The 19,231-nt window shown below is 39.0% G+C and overlaps 1 protein-coding gene across 1 annotated transcript; it reads left to right on the top strand.

Annotated features, from left to right (window-relative positions):
• Nucleotides 1–3,784: 3,784 nt before the first annotated feature.
• On the top strand, nt 3,785–16,721 carry LOC119777299 (hyaluronan and proteoglycan link protein 3-like). Its single transcript, XM_038276120.1, has 5 exons — nt 3,785–3,924; nt 4,549–4,696; nt 11,886–12,275; nt 15,138–15,440; nt 15,512–16,721. Exons 2-5 carry the CDS (start codon nt 4,564–4,566, stop codon nt 15,787–15,789), a joined length of 1,104 nt encoding a protein of 367 aa, XP_038132048.1. The 5' UTR covers nt 3,785–3,924; nt 4,549–4,563; the 3' UTR covers nt 15,790–16,721.
• The last annotated feature ends 2,510 nt before the right edge of the window (nt 16,722–19,231 follow it).

Here is a 19,231-nt window from a genome sequence, read left to right as displayed (position 1 = left end):
TTTTTATATTATTTTTATTATGTTCCTCTCTGAAGGACCGACCGATCATATTGAAACAGGCTCATCCAGTTCTTCATGGGGTTTGCTCAGGTCGGAAATGACCCCACACACTTCACCCCCTGGTTATTCTGAAATCTGCAAGCAGCAAAATTTTAATTTTATTTTTATTGAATTTAATTAAATTTTATTTTTATTTATTTTGAACTCACTTAATTTATTTAGATCATTCCACAATTTAATGGCTGCTTTGGTTCCTGAACCAAATCCAAATAATTTCCTAGAAGATGTTCTGGAACGGAACTGATTGAGTGAATGAAAAGCAAAGCAGCCCCAGAGCATCAAACTGTTTGACTTCTCTAAAACATTTTTTAGTTTAGTTTTGTTTTTTTTAACCCCCAGCGATATTTTTTGGCAAATGTGGGGGTTTTTTAAATTTTTTTTTTAGTTTATTTATTATTCTGGAATCAGCATTTTTTTTTTTTTGTTGTTGCCATGTTTCGTTTACTGAACATAAACACTGTAGAGTGATTTCTGGAACTTGGTTACTTCTGGGAAGGATCACCAAGCTTTGGTTCTCTGGACTCCCGTAGCCTTTAAAAACAGCCTTTTCACTGACTCTCATTCTTATTCATCCTTAAATTTCTTTTACTTAGGGCATAACGAGCCCTTAGTTTTATTTTAGCCTACTTTGTGCGGTCAAGAACTTAAACTCTGCAAGTCATGCAATAATCAAATCAGGGGTTTAGTGAGGTGAAACCTGAATATATGGTAGCAGGGCTGCACGGTGGAGCAGGTTGCAGCACGGTTACAGATCCTGGGTTTGGACCAGAGGCAGTAATAAATGCTTACATTTACTCAGCTGCAGCTCATTTAGTAACTTTTTTACACCACCTTATTTTTATTAGAGTAATATCTTAGCATAATATTTTACTCTTAGTTGAGTAAAATGTTTTGCTGAGTTACTTCTCTAAATAACAAGCAGGTGTGTTTTCTTTGTTTTGTTTTCTAAAGTGCTTCTTGCAGTTCATGAGCTCCACAGTTTATGTTTGTGTTAAAATAAGAGCTTCTGTTTTTTACAAACAGGCTCATGTTAAAAAGTTAAAATTAACACTGGAGATACTGGCTTCATAAGTTTTAGAATAAAAATAAATGAATACGAACACAGTGTTTTTTCTACCTAGAAGTATTTTTTAAATTACATTATTGGTTTTTAATTATTTCATTATAGATTTGCGCAAAATTTTACATCTTCGTCTCATTTTCTTACATAATTTAATACATTGAGATGAGTTTCTCAGTGCGTGAGAAGCCTTTTTACCAAATATGTTTTTACTTTTACTTTAGTAAAATCCTGGTGGGTTTGTTCCAGGTACTCTGACTTCCTCCCACAGTCCAAAAACACGCGTAGGTTGATTAATGGCTCTAAATTGTCCTTATGTGTGAGCATCTGTCTGCTGGTCTGCTGGACACAGGGACCAAAATCTACTACTCTTAAAGAATTTAATTACTCACTTTTTTTACTTGACTATTTTTGATGCACTTAAGTATTCAAAAGTACATGCATTTCCAAGTACTTAAGTATTAAAAAGTAAAAATCAAATGTTCTAATATCAGGACCAATATCAGTAGTAATTTTTAAGAACCTGGAACTTTCAGAAAAAACTTGTAGTGATGCGTAGAACTACCTGCTATAGATTCTACACCACCTGGAAAGAATTTCTACACAGAAGATGGCACAAAAAAGGCAAGCTCAATTATTTCTTATGTTAAAAGAAACCAAAAAAGAAAAGCCCCAGAGTGTCCTGATTCTCCTCACATTTTCACTGTGGAATAGAGGTCTAGTACCACAAACAAACTGCAGCTCTGCTTTGAGAACTCATCTTACTGAACAACTTGGTCACATGGCAACAACTAACGCCTTAAAAATATTATAAACCATTAATAATATCTACCCTGAGTTAATCATTTGTGGAATGTCATCAGATCTCTAAATCAGTGGCATCCAAATATTCTCCTAATAGCTGCATTTTGAATAATAATAATTATGATAATTGGAGAAATCACATTGGAGAAATTTACCTCTGCATGTAACTAGTGTTGCGTCGATGCCATTTTTTGGCCCTGATACCGATACCGATACCTGGTGCTGTTGCCACATCTATACCCAGTTCCTCCCTCCTCTCATTCGTACGGAGCTATGGCACAGCTTACCAACCTGGGTTCTTAAATCTCCGAAACTATTGGGTATTACCTCCGATAGGGACCATGTGAGATCCACCTGGCTGGGCGAACAGAATTCGTTGACCTGCTAGCTGTCTTCCTCCCAAAGCCACATCCTTTTGCATCGAACGGGTCAGTAGTATATTAGCAGCCAGGATACAACCCTACCTGATCGACTCTCCGGTTCATGACAACCTTCTGTTCTTCTACAACAGCACTTGGAAGTTGGTCAATAAATTATTTAGCAACTGAAAAGGTACAAGGATGTTGTTTTATTAGATTTTTTTATTTACATTTCTGTACAGTATCGACCAATACCATAACAATACCATCTGTTTGAAATTGATGTGTGTGTATATATGAAGAACTGCATACTACTTGGATATAAAATCATTGCCATCATGGCTTTATTAAGCTGCTGTCTACCTTTGTGAAGCAGGAAAAAGACTAATACAAAGTGAATCCAGTAAAACTTTTTATTGCCTACCTGGAATGGGTGACAATAGATATTGGAGATCGGCCTGTTTTTCAGTGTAGTCCTGTTTCTCTGACTGTGACTAACTGGATGTGCTCTCTCCATCCTCTGACATGGGAGCTGGCTCGGAGCTCGTCTGCCTGGCTGTGTGTTTCCTGGACGGGGCCTCCGCTTTTTAATCTATGATTCTTTTTCTACTGTATGTCTGCTTCTGTCTCCAGATGGCCGCTCACACTGAGCCTGGTTCTGCTGGAGGTTTCTTCCTGTTCAAAGGGAGTTTTTCCTCTCCACTGTCGCTACAAGCTTGCTTAGTGTGAGGGATTGCTGAAGAGTCAATGAGTCAATGCACTCAACTGGTTTTTCATTAGATAGAAAACTTTGAATCAATCTGACTGGATGATCTGGTGCACTGGAAAGTGCCTTGAGATGACATGTTGTGAATTGGAGCTATAGAAATAAACTGAACTGAATTCAATAGTAGAATAAACTTCTGGCTGTCAAAATGGTATCGGTTTCCTACTTGTTGGTACTTGCGGGTTACGATACCACCAGTTTAGTGCAGTATCCGGGGCGCGTCCGATACTGGTATCGTTGCAACACTAATTGTAGTGCTAGATTGGGGCTTGATGCTGGTATTGGCATCAGTGCAACACTACATGTAAACCATCTCAAAATTGCATTTAAAAAAGAAAAACAGCAGCAGTGGATTACAAAGCTAAGCTGAGCCAAAAGGAACAAGTAGCTGCAGCTTCCTGGAAAGTACAGTGACTTTGAAATGTAGTGGAGTGAAAGTTATAAATACCCCCACACCCCTAAACCCCTTTTAACAGATACTAATTGCTAGATAATTTAATGTGCTCCACAGAAAGTTCTACACTGAACCTTATCTATGTAAAATGTGAAACTTTACATCCATTCTCTGAGAAGCTGAATTGGGTCAAAGTTTAATATATTATTTCTATTCAGAGTCACTAAATAAAAAGCTTATTTATGTCAGTATTTAGATTCATGCAGTAAAGTTTTTATTAACAGCTTGTGTTCAGCTCCAAAGGTCGGTGAACGCGCATGAGCGCGTGAAAGATGAAGTGTCCGTCCTCACCACAGAGGGGATGCCCGTCTGGGCTCGTGACGTCAGCGCGCGCGCTCCTGCGGATGGATGGCAGCGGAGACACAGCAGAGGATGAGGAGGAGATGAGCTGAAGTCAGAAAGGAAGAACAGCTTCTTATCTGTGAGTGACCTTTTCCCTACGGAGGGAATTTTATTCTTTTTTTAATGTTTTTTTTTTTTTTTATCACGTTTTAAATGTTAAACTACTTTTGATCTAAGTTTATATCAGAGCGCAGGTTGAACCTAAAAGCTGCGGCTGCGCTGCGGGTGTTTTTAGTTTCATTACTGGCTTCTTCATTCGCGCTATAGTCTTAATAATCTGCGTTAATCCCACTTTAAAAACTTTCACTTTAAAGCTTTCAATTAATCCAATTTCCACTCCAGTCCAGCCTCTTGTTTTCAGTTTTTGCAAAATTTTGTCATTTAATAAACAACAAGCATCCCAGAAAAAAGTATAAATAAACAATTGTTTTCTAACATTACTTAATTTGATCATATTTTTATTTATTTACTCACTCAAATCATAATATTTTTCACAAAAATAAAATGAAACACCAGGGAATATAAGAAAGTGCGTATTTCATGTTTTAATATTTTAATTGTTTAACAAACAATTTTCTTTCTTTTTTTTTTTTTGCATCTTTATTTCCTTCCACTTAGAATTCATGCTTATGTCATAAAAACAGTGAAAAACGGATCGGAGTGGAATAAAACAGGAGTTTATTTTTGCCTATCTTGTCCTCAGCGCGCAGACTGCGTCATGCTGGATCTTTCACGCCCCCTACTGGCCGTTTGCCTGTACCTGCTGCTGCCCAGGGGCCACAGCGGGACCCTCGGCTACGACAACGGCTTTTACTACCAGGACCTCAGAAACGGGAACGGAAACGGAGAAAGTATGTGCCTTTTGGTGAAATGAAAGACTTTGCAGGTTTTTCTTTTCTTCTTGGAGAGTCAGGTGAGCCAAAACCTTTGATGAAATAATAAGACATGTGTCTGGAAATAACCTGGATGTTTTGAAGAAGAGATCTCTGTAATTTATGGTGCTAAGGCTCTCAAGCACTGTTATCAAAACAGTGAAGTGGATCTGCTGCAGGTTAGTGTGTGTTTAGGATGTTTTCTTTTATCCTTACTTCCCCATAATTAGTGCCTCCATGTTTCTCCAGCTTTTCTGAAACCATTAAAGCATTTATATTGTTATTATTGCTTGGTGTGGGACAGCAGCAGTATTATAGAGTCAATAAACAACCATCAAAAAGAGCTGCACTGAGCCTACAAATATCAGATTATTTGAACAATCTCCAAATCCCTGGGGAAAATGGCCTCTCTGTTAATCTGTCATTTAGAAGATGAATGTTGCTTTGAGACTCTAAGGCCGACCAGGCTTCTCATCATGGAGTTTGCCTTGTCAAAACAAAAGAATATGCAGAAAAGGTTCTGATTACCAGATCAGAATAATCCTACTACTTTACTGCTATGTTGTTGTTTTATGACAACATACGTATAATTTAATAAAAAGAGATCGTTAAAGGCTGCCTGGGGGAGGAAGTCTAGGTCCATATAAAGTTCACTGCCCCTGAAGGCTAATTTTTTTTTTTTTTTAGTTTTTGTAGCCAGCAAAGAACACATGCAAAGATCAATTTGATTAATAAATTGAAGTGAGGAATTTATCAACAATTTGTTGATAAAATGCAAAGAACAAAATATTAATACTACCCTTCAATACATATTTACCTTTTTTGAGAGTTTCACCCACCGTTTTAAAAAAAAACCTTATATCTCATACCTATGACTAAGCTATAGTCATAGGTATGAGAAAGTATGTCTTTATATTGAGCTAAACCAGAATTCTATTCAGTTTATTTCTATAATACCAATTCACATCATGTCATCTCAAGACACTTTCCAGTTCACCAGATCATCCAGTCAGATTGATTCAAAGTTTTCTATCTAAGGAAAACCAGTTGATTGCATCGACTCATTGACTCAAAGACTCAAACTAAGCATGCTTGTAGCGACAGTGGAGAGGAAAAACTCCCTTTGAACAGGAAGAAACCTCCAGCAGAACTAACTAACTATGAAGTATATATATTTTTTCATGGGAGTGGTCGTCCCAGCTTCCATATTTACCAGCTACCTCAAAGATTAGTTCAAACACATTCAAATCCACTGATATGTTGAAATTTAACCCTTTTATTATTTTTCAATTTGCGTTGTTTATAGAATACGCCAAATGTCCGATTTAGGCTTTTAATGAGTGAAGTCACATGATTTCAGTGTCATCGTAGTAATTCTGCTTCTAATACATGGATTATATTAAAGGAAAAGTCTGGTCAGCTGGGAATAACCACCTGATCATTATTTATACCTAAAACCAATACGTTCATGGTGATTTAATGAATTTAGTGTTAATCAGTGAAGAAATAAAAACAATACAGTTCGTGGCAATCACTGAGTCCTGCCATCTTCCAGCAGTGACGTCACGGTGCGGTAAGCCTAGCGCCATTCTCCCCGCTTTACAAGCAAAACCAATGGGAACTACTAGACACATCTGCAATCAACAACAATTATTGAAGATTTCCAGAGGACTTCACCATTCGAATTCACCAGAGCTATAGTGAAAATGACAATGCCCACGTGCATGGCAGCTGGATGTTGGAATACATCGGGTAAAAGTGAAAAAAAAAGAGTTATTCCACCTTTCTGATTCCTGATCCTCCACGGACGGGTTGGTCGTTGGATTGCCAACTTGAAGAGGGAGGATTTGCCATCGAACTTCTGGTCAGAGAAAAAACACGTAATATGTAGCCAACATTTGGAAGAAGAATGTTTTCAAGATGACTTGGATAATAGCGCGTTGTGACAAACACCAGATACAGCACTGGGACTTGATCAACAGCTGATACCGCACCGTCACGTCACAAACCAGTAGGTGGCAGTAGTGTGCTTTGACAAACATGGATGCCTCCAGTAAATCACATTCACATGAAAATTACTACTACAAACACTGATCATTTATTGAACAGTACTTTCAGAAGTTTGAATTCTGAATATGAGCGGACTTTGCCTTTAAATAACCCAATGAATTAGACCTCTTAAAAAGTGAAGCTCTGTAAGCCAGTTTTTGTCCATCATTCTTTAAAGAAATAAGACTTATCTGAAAATGCTCTGATTTAGAACCAATCATAGGTTTGGAGGGAAAGCTTTGGATGAAGGCCTTACTCAGTATAAGCTTGGTTGTATCTCGCATGTGCAGTCCTGATAGTTTTTCTTCTTAATAGCTGGTCATCTGCCTCTCTCTCCTCCACTCAGCATCCACCGCTATCAGGGGTGTCAAACTGGTTCCAGGGAGGGCCGTGTGGCTGCAGGTTTTCTTTCCAACCAAGCGGTAGCACACCAGACTGCATCCATCTCATCTTGATGAGACTGCATCCATCTCATCAAGTCAACTGACTGACTTAATCAGTGAAGAAATAAAAACAGCTGACTTGATGAGATGGATGCAGTCTGGTGTGCTACCGCTTGGTTGGAAAGAAAACCTGCAGCCACACGGCCCTCCCTGGAACCAGTTTGACACCTCTGCCACTGCTTATTCTCTATCACTATAACTATTAACATTTTTAGGCCCACTTTTCTCCTCCTTTATGTGAGCTTTACAGTCAACCTCCTTTACCCAAATTGTACACTGTCTTTGGTCTGCCCAGACTATCTTAATCCTGGGTTTATAGTGTGTCCTTCAAGCACCTCTACCAGATAGAGATACCATCCGTCACATCAGTCTTCTCAGTCTAATATCCATATCTTCCTGTGGTTGACTGCAGCTACCTCTTCTCATCGCACCTTTATGACCAAAGCTTCTATGTTCCACCTGTCTTCCTCTCATTCAGCCGTACTTTATCTTGCTTCTGCAGAGCAGCTTCTCCCCCTCTGTCTCTTACTTCCTCATCTGAACTGTGAACATGATTAGCGGGGATGTCATTTGTCCATCTATGCATCAGCTCTGCGAACAATAAGATGCTCAGAAGTGATGTCTCATACACCTTGGTCTCCTTCGTCTCTCTCTTTGTCTTGATTTAACTTAAACATCTTTTCTCCACAATTTTAATGCATTCCATATCAAAGTTTACATCGACCACCAAGCTGTTATTCTTTGGGTTTGCTCTCTTTTCCCTTCTGTTTGTCACTTAATGATTGAATTGTCATGATGTTTTAAAGAGATCTGACCCACATGCAGGAAACCACTCAGAGAAACCAGAGTAAAAGTTGAACAGGTTTATTAGGAGTCCAGATGGGTTGGATTCAGGTAAACTCGGAGGGCTGGTGAACCGGAACTGGAAGTAAGAGGGGAAGTTCACAGAGGTTAGTTCAGGGTCTGTGGGAACTTTGAACGACGTCTTGCAAAAACAGAGGTAAACTGGACACACGTTTGTGGAGAAAGGTTTCTTCCCAGTATCCAGTCGGTGTGGGTTTTCTAGAGATAGAGTGGCTCGTTGGAGGGCGGATAGGTTTTGGTTTGGTTGGTTCCTGAGGAGCAATGGAGCTGTCTGCCACTTAGATTTCCAGGAGTACTTGAACGGGACGTGTGGAGATAAATCCCCTGCTCAGTGAGAAGCTCAAACAAATCCTTCCAGGGGGGAGAAGGCCAATAATCCAGTATGCAGGGTGACTTCCTGCTGAAAGGCAAAAGACAAAAACAACATTAGAACTCAGAGAAACAAAGACTCAGTCAGACTCAGCTAAACTCAGCTCGGCTAGAGTACCCAAAACTGGCAACACTCTGGCGTCGAGGTAGTGACAGTCCGCCACTCAAATACTCCCCAGCGATGACCCAACCAGCTGCAGGTGTGCAGGAGGACCAACGAGGACAGGGCACCACCTGGTGGTGGAGGGAGAGAAAAACACCAAAACACAACCCACAGACTGGATTCCTAACAAGAATAACTCCTCATTTGGTTAAATGTTTCTGGATTTGGATGATTTCCATGAAGCAGATTCATTCCTCATCATGGGTGGTTCTAGAAAGGGGCCAACGGGGGCCAATGCCCATATAGACCTGCTCCTGGCTCTATAATTAAGTACATACACTATATTGCCAAAAGTATTTGCTCACCTGCCTTGACTCACATATGAGCTTAAGTGACATCCCGTTCCTAATCCATAGGGTTCAATATGACGTCGGTCCACCCTTTGCAGCTAGAACAGCTTCAACTCTTCTGGGAAGGCTGTCCACAAGGTTTAGGAGTGTGTTTATGGGAATTTTTGACCATTCTTCCAGAAGCGCATTTGTGAGGTCGCACACTGATGTTGGACGAGAAGGCCTGGCTCTCAGTCTCCGCTCTAATTCATCCCAAAGGTGTTCTATCGGGTTGAGGTCAGGACTCTGTGCAGGCCAGTCAAGTTCATCCACACCAGACTCTGTCATCCATGTCTTTATGGACCTTGCTTTGTGCACTGGTGCACAGTCATGTTGGAAGAGGAAGGGGCCAGCTCCAAACTGTTCCCACAAAGTTGGGAGCATGGAATTGTCCAAAATGTCTTGGTATGCTGAAGCATTCAGAGTTCCTTTCACTGGAACTAAGGGGCCAAGCCCAGCTCCTGAAAAACAACCCCACACCATAATCCCCCCTCCACCAAACTTTACACTTGGCACAATGCAGTCAGACAAGTACCGTTCTCCTGGCAACCGCCAAACCCAGACCCGTCCATCAGATTGCCAGATGGAGAAGCGCGATTCGTCACTCCAGAGAACGCGTCTCCACTGCTCTAGAGTCCAGTGGCGGCGTGCTTTACACCACCGCATCCGACGCTTTGCATTGCACTTGGTGATGTATGGCTTGGATGCAGCTGCTCGACCATGGAAACCCATTCCATGAAGCTCTCTGCGCACTGTTCTTGAGCTAATCTGAAGGCCACATGAAGTTTGGAGGTCTGTAGTGATTGACTCTGCAGAAAGTTGGCGACCTCTTCGCACTATGCGCGTCAGCATCCGCTGACCCCGCTCCGTCAGTTTACGTGGCCTACCACTTCGTGGCTGAGTTGCTGTCGTTCCCAAACACTTCCATTTTCTTATAATACAGCTGACAGTTGACTGTGGAATATTTAGGAGCGAGGAAATTTCACGACTGGATTTGTTGCACAGGTGGCATCCTATCACAGTTCCACGCTGGAATTCACTGAGCTCCTGAGAGCGACCCATTCTTTCACAAATGTTTGTAAAAACAGTCTGCATGCCTAGGTGCTTGAATTTATACACCTGTGGCCATGGAAGTGATTGGAACACCTGATTCCAATAATTTGGATGGGTGAGCAAATACTTTTGGCAATATAGTGTATTTCTTGAAACTCCATTAACTTCTTTTATATGCATGATTTACATATATTTTTTAAGAGCAAAAATCCTCCCTCCTTTTGCAGATCTGATCAAATTGAGGGTAAATACAATTACGGTATTTTATGATAATGTTACTTTTTAAGATCTGTTTGTGTACTGTAATACTAAATAAGTGTAATATGATGATATGTGCTGACAAGAGGCTGATACCGTTCCTTAGAGCAATTATAATATTTTGTCTTTACAATTTATTTTAACTATTATGTTGACATTGCAGTCAGCTTTACACTGCAAAAATGAGTAATGAGTAAAAATGCCATTAAATGTATTTACCCTTCATTTCAGCTGGTAGATAAGATAACCTGCCAATGGAATGAGCATTTTTACTCTTAAAATAAGTATAAAATAAGATAAGTATTATACACTTGAAATAAGAGACTGCAGCTAAATGTAAATTGTCGGGTGCAGGTGGCGCAGTGGTTAGCGCACACAACCCATTTACGGAGGCCTTATGCGACGTTCACACCAAAAGCAGCAAAGGCAGCAGGAGCAGCTAGTTTACATGCTAAGTCAATGGTTGACACGCTTCAAGGTGCAGCAAAACGTCCCACAGCACGTCTGAGTAGCTGAAGCAGCGCGTCATGAACTTTTTGATCATCTGACACGCGCAACGCGCCGCAAACGCAACAGCTACTCGAGTTGGGAAAAATGTAACTTTTGCTGCTCAACATGCCACATCAACCAATCAGAGAAGCTTATCTGGGAGCTGGCAGGGAGACAGACACATCGCTGATGATGCAGATTATCCCTCCTCTGAAACTGTTTATTAACGCCTAAATGAACTTAAAACGCTGAAATCTGCCAGCAAAACATGGTCGCTTTTAGTATCCTGGTGCCCACAGTTTGGATTACGTAAATGAAAAGCGCCTTCCTGGAGAGGAGGTGACCGGGCCATAGGCTGCTGTTGAATGGGATTCCTAGTGACAGCGGCTCCGACAGAGAAATAACATTTGAATGCAGGATCATAATCTTGATGAATTGACTGCACAGATGAAGTTTTCAGCTGGACCTGCTCACTTAAAAACCTATTAAAACTACTTTATTCCCACTGACCCTAGCAAATATAGCTGCCATTGTTCCGGAAAAATAAAGGATAGGGGAGCTCCACCCAACGCGCCTCAGACCCACTTTTCCACTGTGCAGTGGAAGCAGGGCGTCAGAACTAAACTTGTACAAGCATCAAAAAAGAAGCAGCATGCACATTTTTGCTGCTCTTGCTGCTTTAGGTGTGAACTTAGCCTTAGTCCTGGATGCGGGCGACCCGGGTTCGAATCTGGCCTGTGGTAGTTTCCCGCAGGACTCTCCCCCTCTCTAATACCCCCTTTCCTGTCAGCCTACTGTCGAAAAAAAAGGCCTCTAGTGCCATAAAAACAAACAAAAAAATGAGTAAATTGCTTTATTTCATAGGCAAAGTGTATCATTTAACTGCTTAATTCAAGAAGAAATGCTCTTATTTTAAGAAAAATGAACTTTCAGTTTTTTGCAGTGTTAGCTTCACTTGTATTCTGACAGGATCACAGCTTTCATCTGTTAGATCAGGAGTCTTAAACCTTTGCTTTGTGGCTAATTTAATACACCGAATGATGTGCTGTTTTTTTTCTCTGAATGTTGAACCATGATGTAAATATATTCTAGAACTATCGCTGTTCCTGACCGGAAAAAAACATGTTTCTGTTATTTTCATCTTTCCTTAGTTTATTTCAACGGGATCCGTCTTCATGTGGAATCGCACCAGCATTTGGTGTCAGCCACCAGGGGGAGCAGTGTCACCCTCCCCTGTCACTACCGCTACGAACCTGAACCGACCGGACCACGCAGGACCCGGGTCAAATGGTCCTGGTTGCCCGCCAACACCATCACCTCAAACAAAGCCTTCCCCTTGGAAACAGAAGTTATGGTCGCCATGGGCAACCGTCACCGCAGCTACGGTAGCTTCAGAGGCCGCGTGCGTCTTCATCGCTCAGCTCCGGGGGACATGTCTCTGGTGATTAACGAGCTGCAGCTGAACGACACCGGGCGGTACCGCTGTGAGGTGATTGACGGCCTGGAGGATGAGAGCGTGACGGTGGAGCTGGAAATGAGGGGTGAGACACACTTGAGTTTTGACTTAGACTTTGCTCTGTGAAGGTATGGACAATCCTTAAACTTTCACAGCCAAACTGCAGTTCGATCTGTTTCATTGTGATCAAAAGATTAGCAGATAATCATAAAAATAAGAAATGTGAAGTAAATGATTTATAAGCATGTTGTCTCACCTGAGCTGCCAATCTCTGCAGCTCACCCATAGTTACCATTGGCCTCATGTCTAACTTAGTTCAGGCACTGCAGAAGTAGCACTAATTTCACTTAGATAAGTAATCCAACATTTTTAACCTTTATCTATAGTGTAAACGCCTTTTGCATCCTCCTAGGCGTTTTTGAATTAATTAATTCAACAAGTGCTAAAAATAGGAAAATCAGGCTTGCAAACAGAAAAATTAGACAAGTATAGTAATTAGACTGGAAAGCACAAAATTAGATCAGCAAAAACAAAAACTTAATCTGTAAAAGCAAAGAGCAAGAGAACTGCAAATACAAAACTGGCTGCAAACACGAATGATGAGGGTGCAATTAACGATCATTTTGCAAACTGATTAATCTGACCATTATTTTTTGACCAACCAATGTTACACACCCTATTCATAGACCTTAAGGACCAGAACCAGATACCCTATAGAATCATTCTATGACCCATTAAACCTGCAGCTAAAACTTGCACATGATCGGGATCATTACCAAATTTAAATGGATTTTTCCTTAGCATAAAATCGGTTCATAAATGTTTTATTGACCTTACTAACCAACAATGTTCCGTTTTCTTGTGTTTTTGAGTCCCCTAATGCTGAGGCTGACAATAGTCACTGCTGCCACCCTGTGGTTTAATCAGGAACTGCTTGTTCCCCCAAATATCCCCATCTCATAATGTTAGAGACTCTTAAAAAAACAAAAATCTAGATTATGATCTTCACTATCACCATAATGTGATGGTTTGTTCCTTGGCATGAGGGACACATCTGATAAAAATTTAATGAAAATCTGTCGTTTAATGCAGCAGTGATCAAATGTAAAAACTACTGCATCCTCCAGGTTTGTTGGTTTAAGCCCCAAAGAAAATCTTAGTGTTAACTGGACTTAATGTAAAAACTATAATGACAAGAGGTATAATACTATAAATAAATGTAATGTATCTTTTTAAAACTGAATGTAGTTAAGATTTATTAACATTTTAAGTTATCCTGTACACAAAAAGACAGAGAAACACAATCTCTCCTACAAAACATAACCTCCTTGGTGGAAACAAACTTCAAAGCTGAAAGCATCTTTAGGGATAGTCTTTTTTACTATAGCTTCAATAAGTTTCATATAATGAGGAATTTATAAATTCTACTCCCATTATTTAGATAATAACTTGATGCTACACTTTATCTGATTTTATTACATAAAACTATCCCATTTACTTTTTTAAGGATTTTACACAAACTTATTAGATACAACTTACATGATGCATATTCAATAATGTAGCTTAGAATTTCCATTCAATTGAGTTTATTTCCATAGCACTGATTCACAAGTTAAGGCATTTGTCATGAAACGAGACAGATGGACCCAGTATTCAGGAGAGACAGTCAGTAGGAAAGTTCAAAAGGTTTATTAAAATAAAAACAAAACAAAAGCGGAGCTGTGGCTTACGGACACTGCAGGCGGGGGGGCGGGGCACCGCCCAATCTCAGACACTCTGGTTTAACAGTCCAGACCACGAATGTCCCCAGTGCTGCAGTCCCAGAGGTGAGGCTGGAAGTCGATCCTGGTGAGGGATCCAGAACAGACAGGAACAGACCGAAACAGGCAGGATCCAGATCAGGCAGGAACAGAAACAGGTGGCATGATCCAGACTTCCAGGCATCCACAGACTTCCAGGAGGGTTCAGAGTCTGACTGGGACCAGAAGCATGACCAGTTGGTCACGCACAGGAGCAGACAGGATCAGGTGCAGATGAGCAGGCACAGTGGAAGAGGGTAGCCGAGACAGGACGCAGGAACCAGAACTTAAAGCAGGACTTTAAACTGGTCTCTTCCTGGAGCCAGGCTTACTTAGATAAAAACTGAACCTCCCCCCAAAATGAGCCAAAAACCCAGAGGACTCCGCAGGGGAGGAACAGTGGATAATCAGGAGACAAGACAAACCCTCCTTCCACTGGCAGCTAGGATCCAGGACATGAACCATCAAATCAAAGTGAACAGACAGACTAACAAAAAGACAAGCAATGATCTGGCACTGAATGCTCAGGCTGAACTGAATATAAACTAGAGGAAACAGGTAAGAGGAATAAATTCTAATTGAGGCAGGGAGGGAAAAACGACAGGTGAAAGGAATGACTAATTAAGGGAGAGCAAACAGGCCAGATCATGACAGCATTACAGAGAAAATTCAGTCAGATTGATAATAAAAAACAGCTGATTGTATCCAGTCATTGGCTTGTAAGACATGTTCCTGCTGGAGGAGCCTGCTGCAATGATTTTAGTTTGCATTTTCTTTATAAAGTATCCTTAAACATAACGAATACTCTTTATTGCATTATTTCTAGTCATAAAGTTTATTGTTTGAATTGCATCATAACCAGGTTTACCTTTCAACAATTCAAACAACAAACTGTATGAATTAGAAATAAATACTCCCAGTCTGTATACTTTATTCTATGCATCAACCTAATGATGATTTATTCATCTTTATTATAAAAATGAATGTCATGTAAGGTTTATTTAACAGGTTTGTGTTAAACTTATCCAAATAAGTACATTTGATTAATGTAATAAAATGACAGGAATCTTAAAATTAGTGTGAAATACTTTGTGAACGATTCCGGCTGCTTTAAATGCTAAATATTTGTAAAATACTTTTCCTTGCAGGAGTTGTATTTCCCTATAACTCCCCAAAAGGACGCTACCATCTGAACTTCTTTGGGGCCCGGCAGGTATGTCTGGATCAAGATGCTACCCTGGCCACATTAGAACAGCTGCTCACAGCCTGGGAGGACGGGCTGGACTGGTGCAATGCTGGTTGGTTGGCCGATGGCACGGTGCAGTATCCCATCACGGTCCCACGGCACGGCTGTGGGGGGCGAAGTTTAGCTCCTGGTTTACGCAGCTATGGACAAAAACACCGCCTCTTGCATCGATACGATGCTTTCTGCTTCTCAGCCGCTATTAAAGGTCAGTACGAGTTCCTTTCAGGTCCAAAATTCAGTCTATCTGTGTTTGCTGATCAATCTTCTCTGCTTTAGGGGATGTTTACTACTTAAGCTACCCAGGGATGCTAAACTTCACAGAAGCAGCTCAGGTTTGTGCCACAGATGGAGGTCAGGTGGCTAAAGTGGGCCAGCTGTATGCGGCATGGCAGCTGAAGGGATTGGACCGCTGCGATGCAGGCTGGTTGGCGGATGGAAGTGTTCGTTATCCAATCAGGAAACCCCGCGCTAACTGTGGTCCAAAACAGCCAGGGGTGCGTAGCTTTGGATTTCCAGCTCCACACAGGAAATTTGGTGTGTACTGCTATAAATAGGCGCTGTGACTCAGAACAAGCCTGGATCCAAATTGGCAGAAAAACAAAGTCTATATTTCTGTTTCTTCTCTTTATAAGACATTTTTCTTGTTAGCATCGAACTGTCCTGCTAAATAATTTTCATCCCTTCAGTTAGAGCTCTGCTGGAGCATTGTAGACTGAAGGTGAGAGAACAATTAAAAATGGTCTTTGTACCGTTCAAACTTTTTATGTGAATATTTTGACCATAGCTTGTGCAGCACGACATCAAATAATTGTTTTAAATACTTTTTCAATCATCCACATCACTGTCAGTCAGGTAAAAGTGTTTGCTAGGATGTATTTGGACAAAACCTCGCAAATGTAAGAACATTTCTTCTGATGGTGTCACAATATAACCACAAAATCTACTCAGTTTTATTGGGATTCTATGATAGACTCAGGTTAGTATTAGTAACTAGTTACATTTACTCTTTTAGGTTTATTTGAGTAACTTTTACCCAAGTACAGCTACTCCTAAAAAAAAAAAAAAATTTCTGCAGTAGTTATACTTTACTGTACTTTTTACCTTTACTTCAGTAATATTCCAGTGAGATTTTGCTTTTACTTACTGGAGTAAAACCGCCACAAGTATAATGACATATTTGTAGATCGAGCAGAAAACAGTAGAAATTGTCGCTGGAATTTATTTATTCTTTCCTAATATAAATCCATAACTCACTGTAAAGATTAGTTTTTATAAGTTTATATTTTGAAAAAAATCTTTGGAGAGTGCTTTTTCTGTCCAAATTTGTTAATTTGCAATGATTGTATTTATTTGTATTTTTATTTTATGTTATATTTCTCTGCCTGATTACATTTTAAACATTAAACTAGATGTTAGGGCCCAACAATTACTCAGTACTTGAATAGTCATTTTGCCAAGTGCTTTTTATCTTAAAGGGGAACACCGTTTTTTTTTTACATTGGTCCCTTGATTTTACGTTATTATACACATGTCGCTTATCACTCCGAATATCTTCAGAACGGCTCCAAATGACACAAAACTAATATGGGTGAGTAGAACATGATTTAATATAATAATATATATATATATATATATTTGTAGCTTAGACAGACATCCATGCTTCATCATCCAATTTTTCTTTTGTTTTTCAATAATAATAAAGGTTATATCAAACTAGCATGCATAGTTTTCTATAATTTGAAGTTTAGTTTGAACACATTGCTAATCTTCATAGAAGTTCCTTCAAAAAGTGGCAGACATTTTTTTAGAGAACTTTTGTTACAGAACCAGCACCATTAACGGCTCATTTCATTCATAATTACATCATAATTAAAATAAAACGTTACACCAACTAACTAAACAGTATTTCCTACTGCATTGTGTTGAGCTAATAAACATTTAAACGTTTTGTTATATTTTTATTGTTATAATTTTTGTCTGTCATAGATTTCTACGCTCTCACTGTTCAGTACTATACGAACACAAGCCATGTCTTTAAAAAAGTCAAATTGACTGTTTATGCGGTGATTGCTTTGACCTGTGTCTGTCATAAAGGTGCTATGAATGAAGGGGCTCTAAAAGAAGATGCTAAAAGCTCTGATCTAGTCTTGTATCATACCTTGTAAAACATGAAACATGTTTTTGTCAAACGCATGCCTTTTTGTATTATGTCTAAGCATTTGTAATATTTTCTACGAATAAAAACAATTCTGTAAATATTTCAGAACATTCTCCTAAATACATTTATCTCCTTCATGCTAATTTGGTTAGCTCATTAGCTAGCTTGGTTTGCCTCGGACACAAGTGCATTGATGCACATTACACTAAGGTTGACATGTACTTTTAAATCCTTCCTTTTCCGTCATAATCTTTCTAATGTGGCCGTAGAACTTCAATTCTCTAAGTCTGAATTTCTTGCTATTTCAGAATTGTGATATCACAGAGATTCGATTAGTTTGCTGTGCAGAAACTTGGGAATGTGTAAATTATGTGGGTTAATACCATAGACATACATATAAGAGTAGACCCTGCTTTACTGTCGCAGCACAGAAATTATTTCTATTTCTATTTATTACTTTTAATTATTTATATATATATGTGACAGCATTACTTTTAATTATTTATATATATATATATATATATATATATATATATATATATATATATATATATATATATATATATATATATATATATATATATATATATATATATATATATATATATATGTGTGACAGCTCCTCTATTAGCCATCCCGTCATGCACAGATCGGATGCCAGACAGTTGGGTTTAAAAAAAAAAAGATTTACTGTAATGAATGGTAGAAAAACAAATACTCTGGTTAGCCTCTCTTCTGGTTCACCAACAGCACAGCTGGGGGCCGAACAGATTCTGTCTTACATACACAATGAATCTACATAAATTCACAGGACAGTTTCTTATTATATTTGATCGTATAGTTTTCTCCCTTTTCTTTCTTATACAATATATATTTAAAATAAGTTCAATACGGTTTGTTTTTGTTCTTTTTTATATAAATCAACAATTTAGAAAAACAAATACAGACAGCAAGTAAAATTAATAAATAACTTAAAAGCAAGGCAAAATAAAGTAAACATCATAAAAACAACTAACAAGTAAACAGAGACACTGTAAGCATAACTGAACACTGACAAACATAACTGACAACCGTATCAAACATAGTGGTAAACAAAACTGACAACTGACAACATAAATTACTAACATTTAATGTAATATAATTACCTGTATGTATGTATGTATGTACATAATATCATCTGCTCTCTCAACATCAAAAAATACTGCCACAACACACTCTTTATTCACTTGAGACTTTCTAATTTCATGCTCCAAACGTAAAACTGGATCCATTGTACCTCTGCCTCTCCTGAAACCACTCTGATAATATAAGTTCCTTATTTTCCATATAATATATCAATCTTTCATTTATCACTCTCTCCATTATCTTACATAAGTTGGATGTTAACGCTATCAGCCGATAATTTTCTGGTTTTGTCTCATCTTTCCCTGGTTTTCTGATTGGAATAATCACCGCATCCTTCCACCTCCTATTGTTAATGTAGTTTATTTTTGATAAGATTGTTGTACATGGCAAAATAAAACACTAACACAAAACAGGAGAGAATATATATATATATATATATATATATATATATATATATATATATATATATATATATATATATATATATATATATATAATAATAACAATAAAACAAAAACACAAAGGGAGGGGGGCAGCAATGCAACACAGAACAAATTGAATTACAGAAAGATTTTAGGTGTACAGGTCACAATGTATGTAGAGATCCATAAAGAGTCAAATAGGTGGGAGTTTCTTTACAGAATAACCAGGTCCTGCCAAACTGTACAGCACCAAACATCAATTACCACCCCGAATAATGAATTATTATACTT

The sequence above is a fragment of the Cyprinodon tularosa genome, unplaced genomic scaffold, assembly GCF_016077235.1.
Source record: "Cyprinodon tularosa strain WSP-4 unplaced genomic scaffold, ASM1607723v1 ctg999, whole genome shotgun sequence".
Classification (NCBI taxonomy): Eukaryota; Metazoa; Chordata; class Actinopteri; order Cyprinodontiformes; family Cyprinodontidae; genus Cyprinodon; species Cyprinodon tularosa.
The sequence above is the reverse complement of the archived record's forward strand: the minus strand, read 5'-3'. Positions and strand labels throughout refer to the sequence as shown.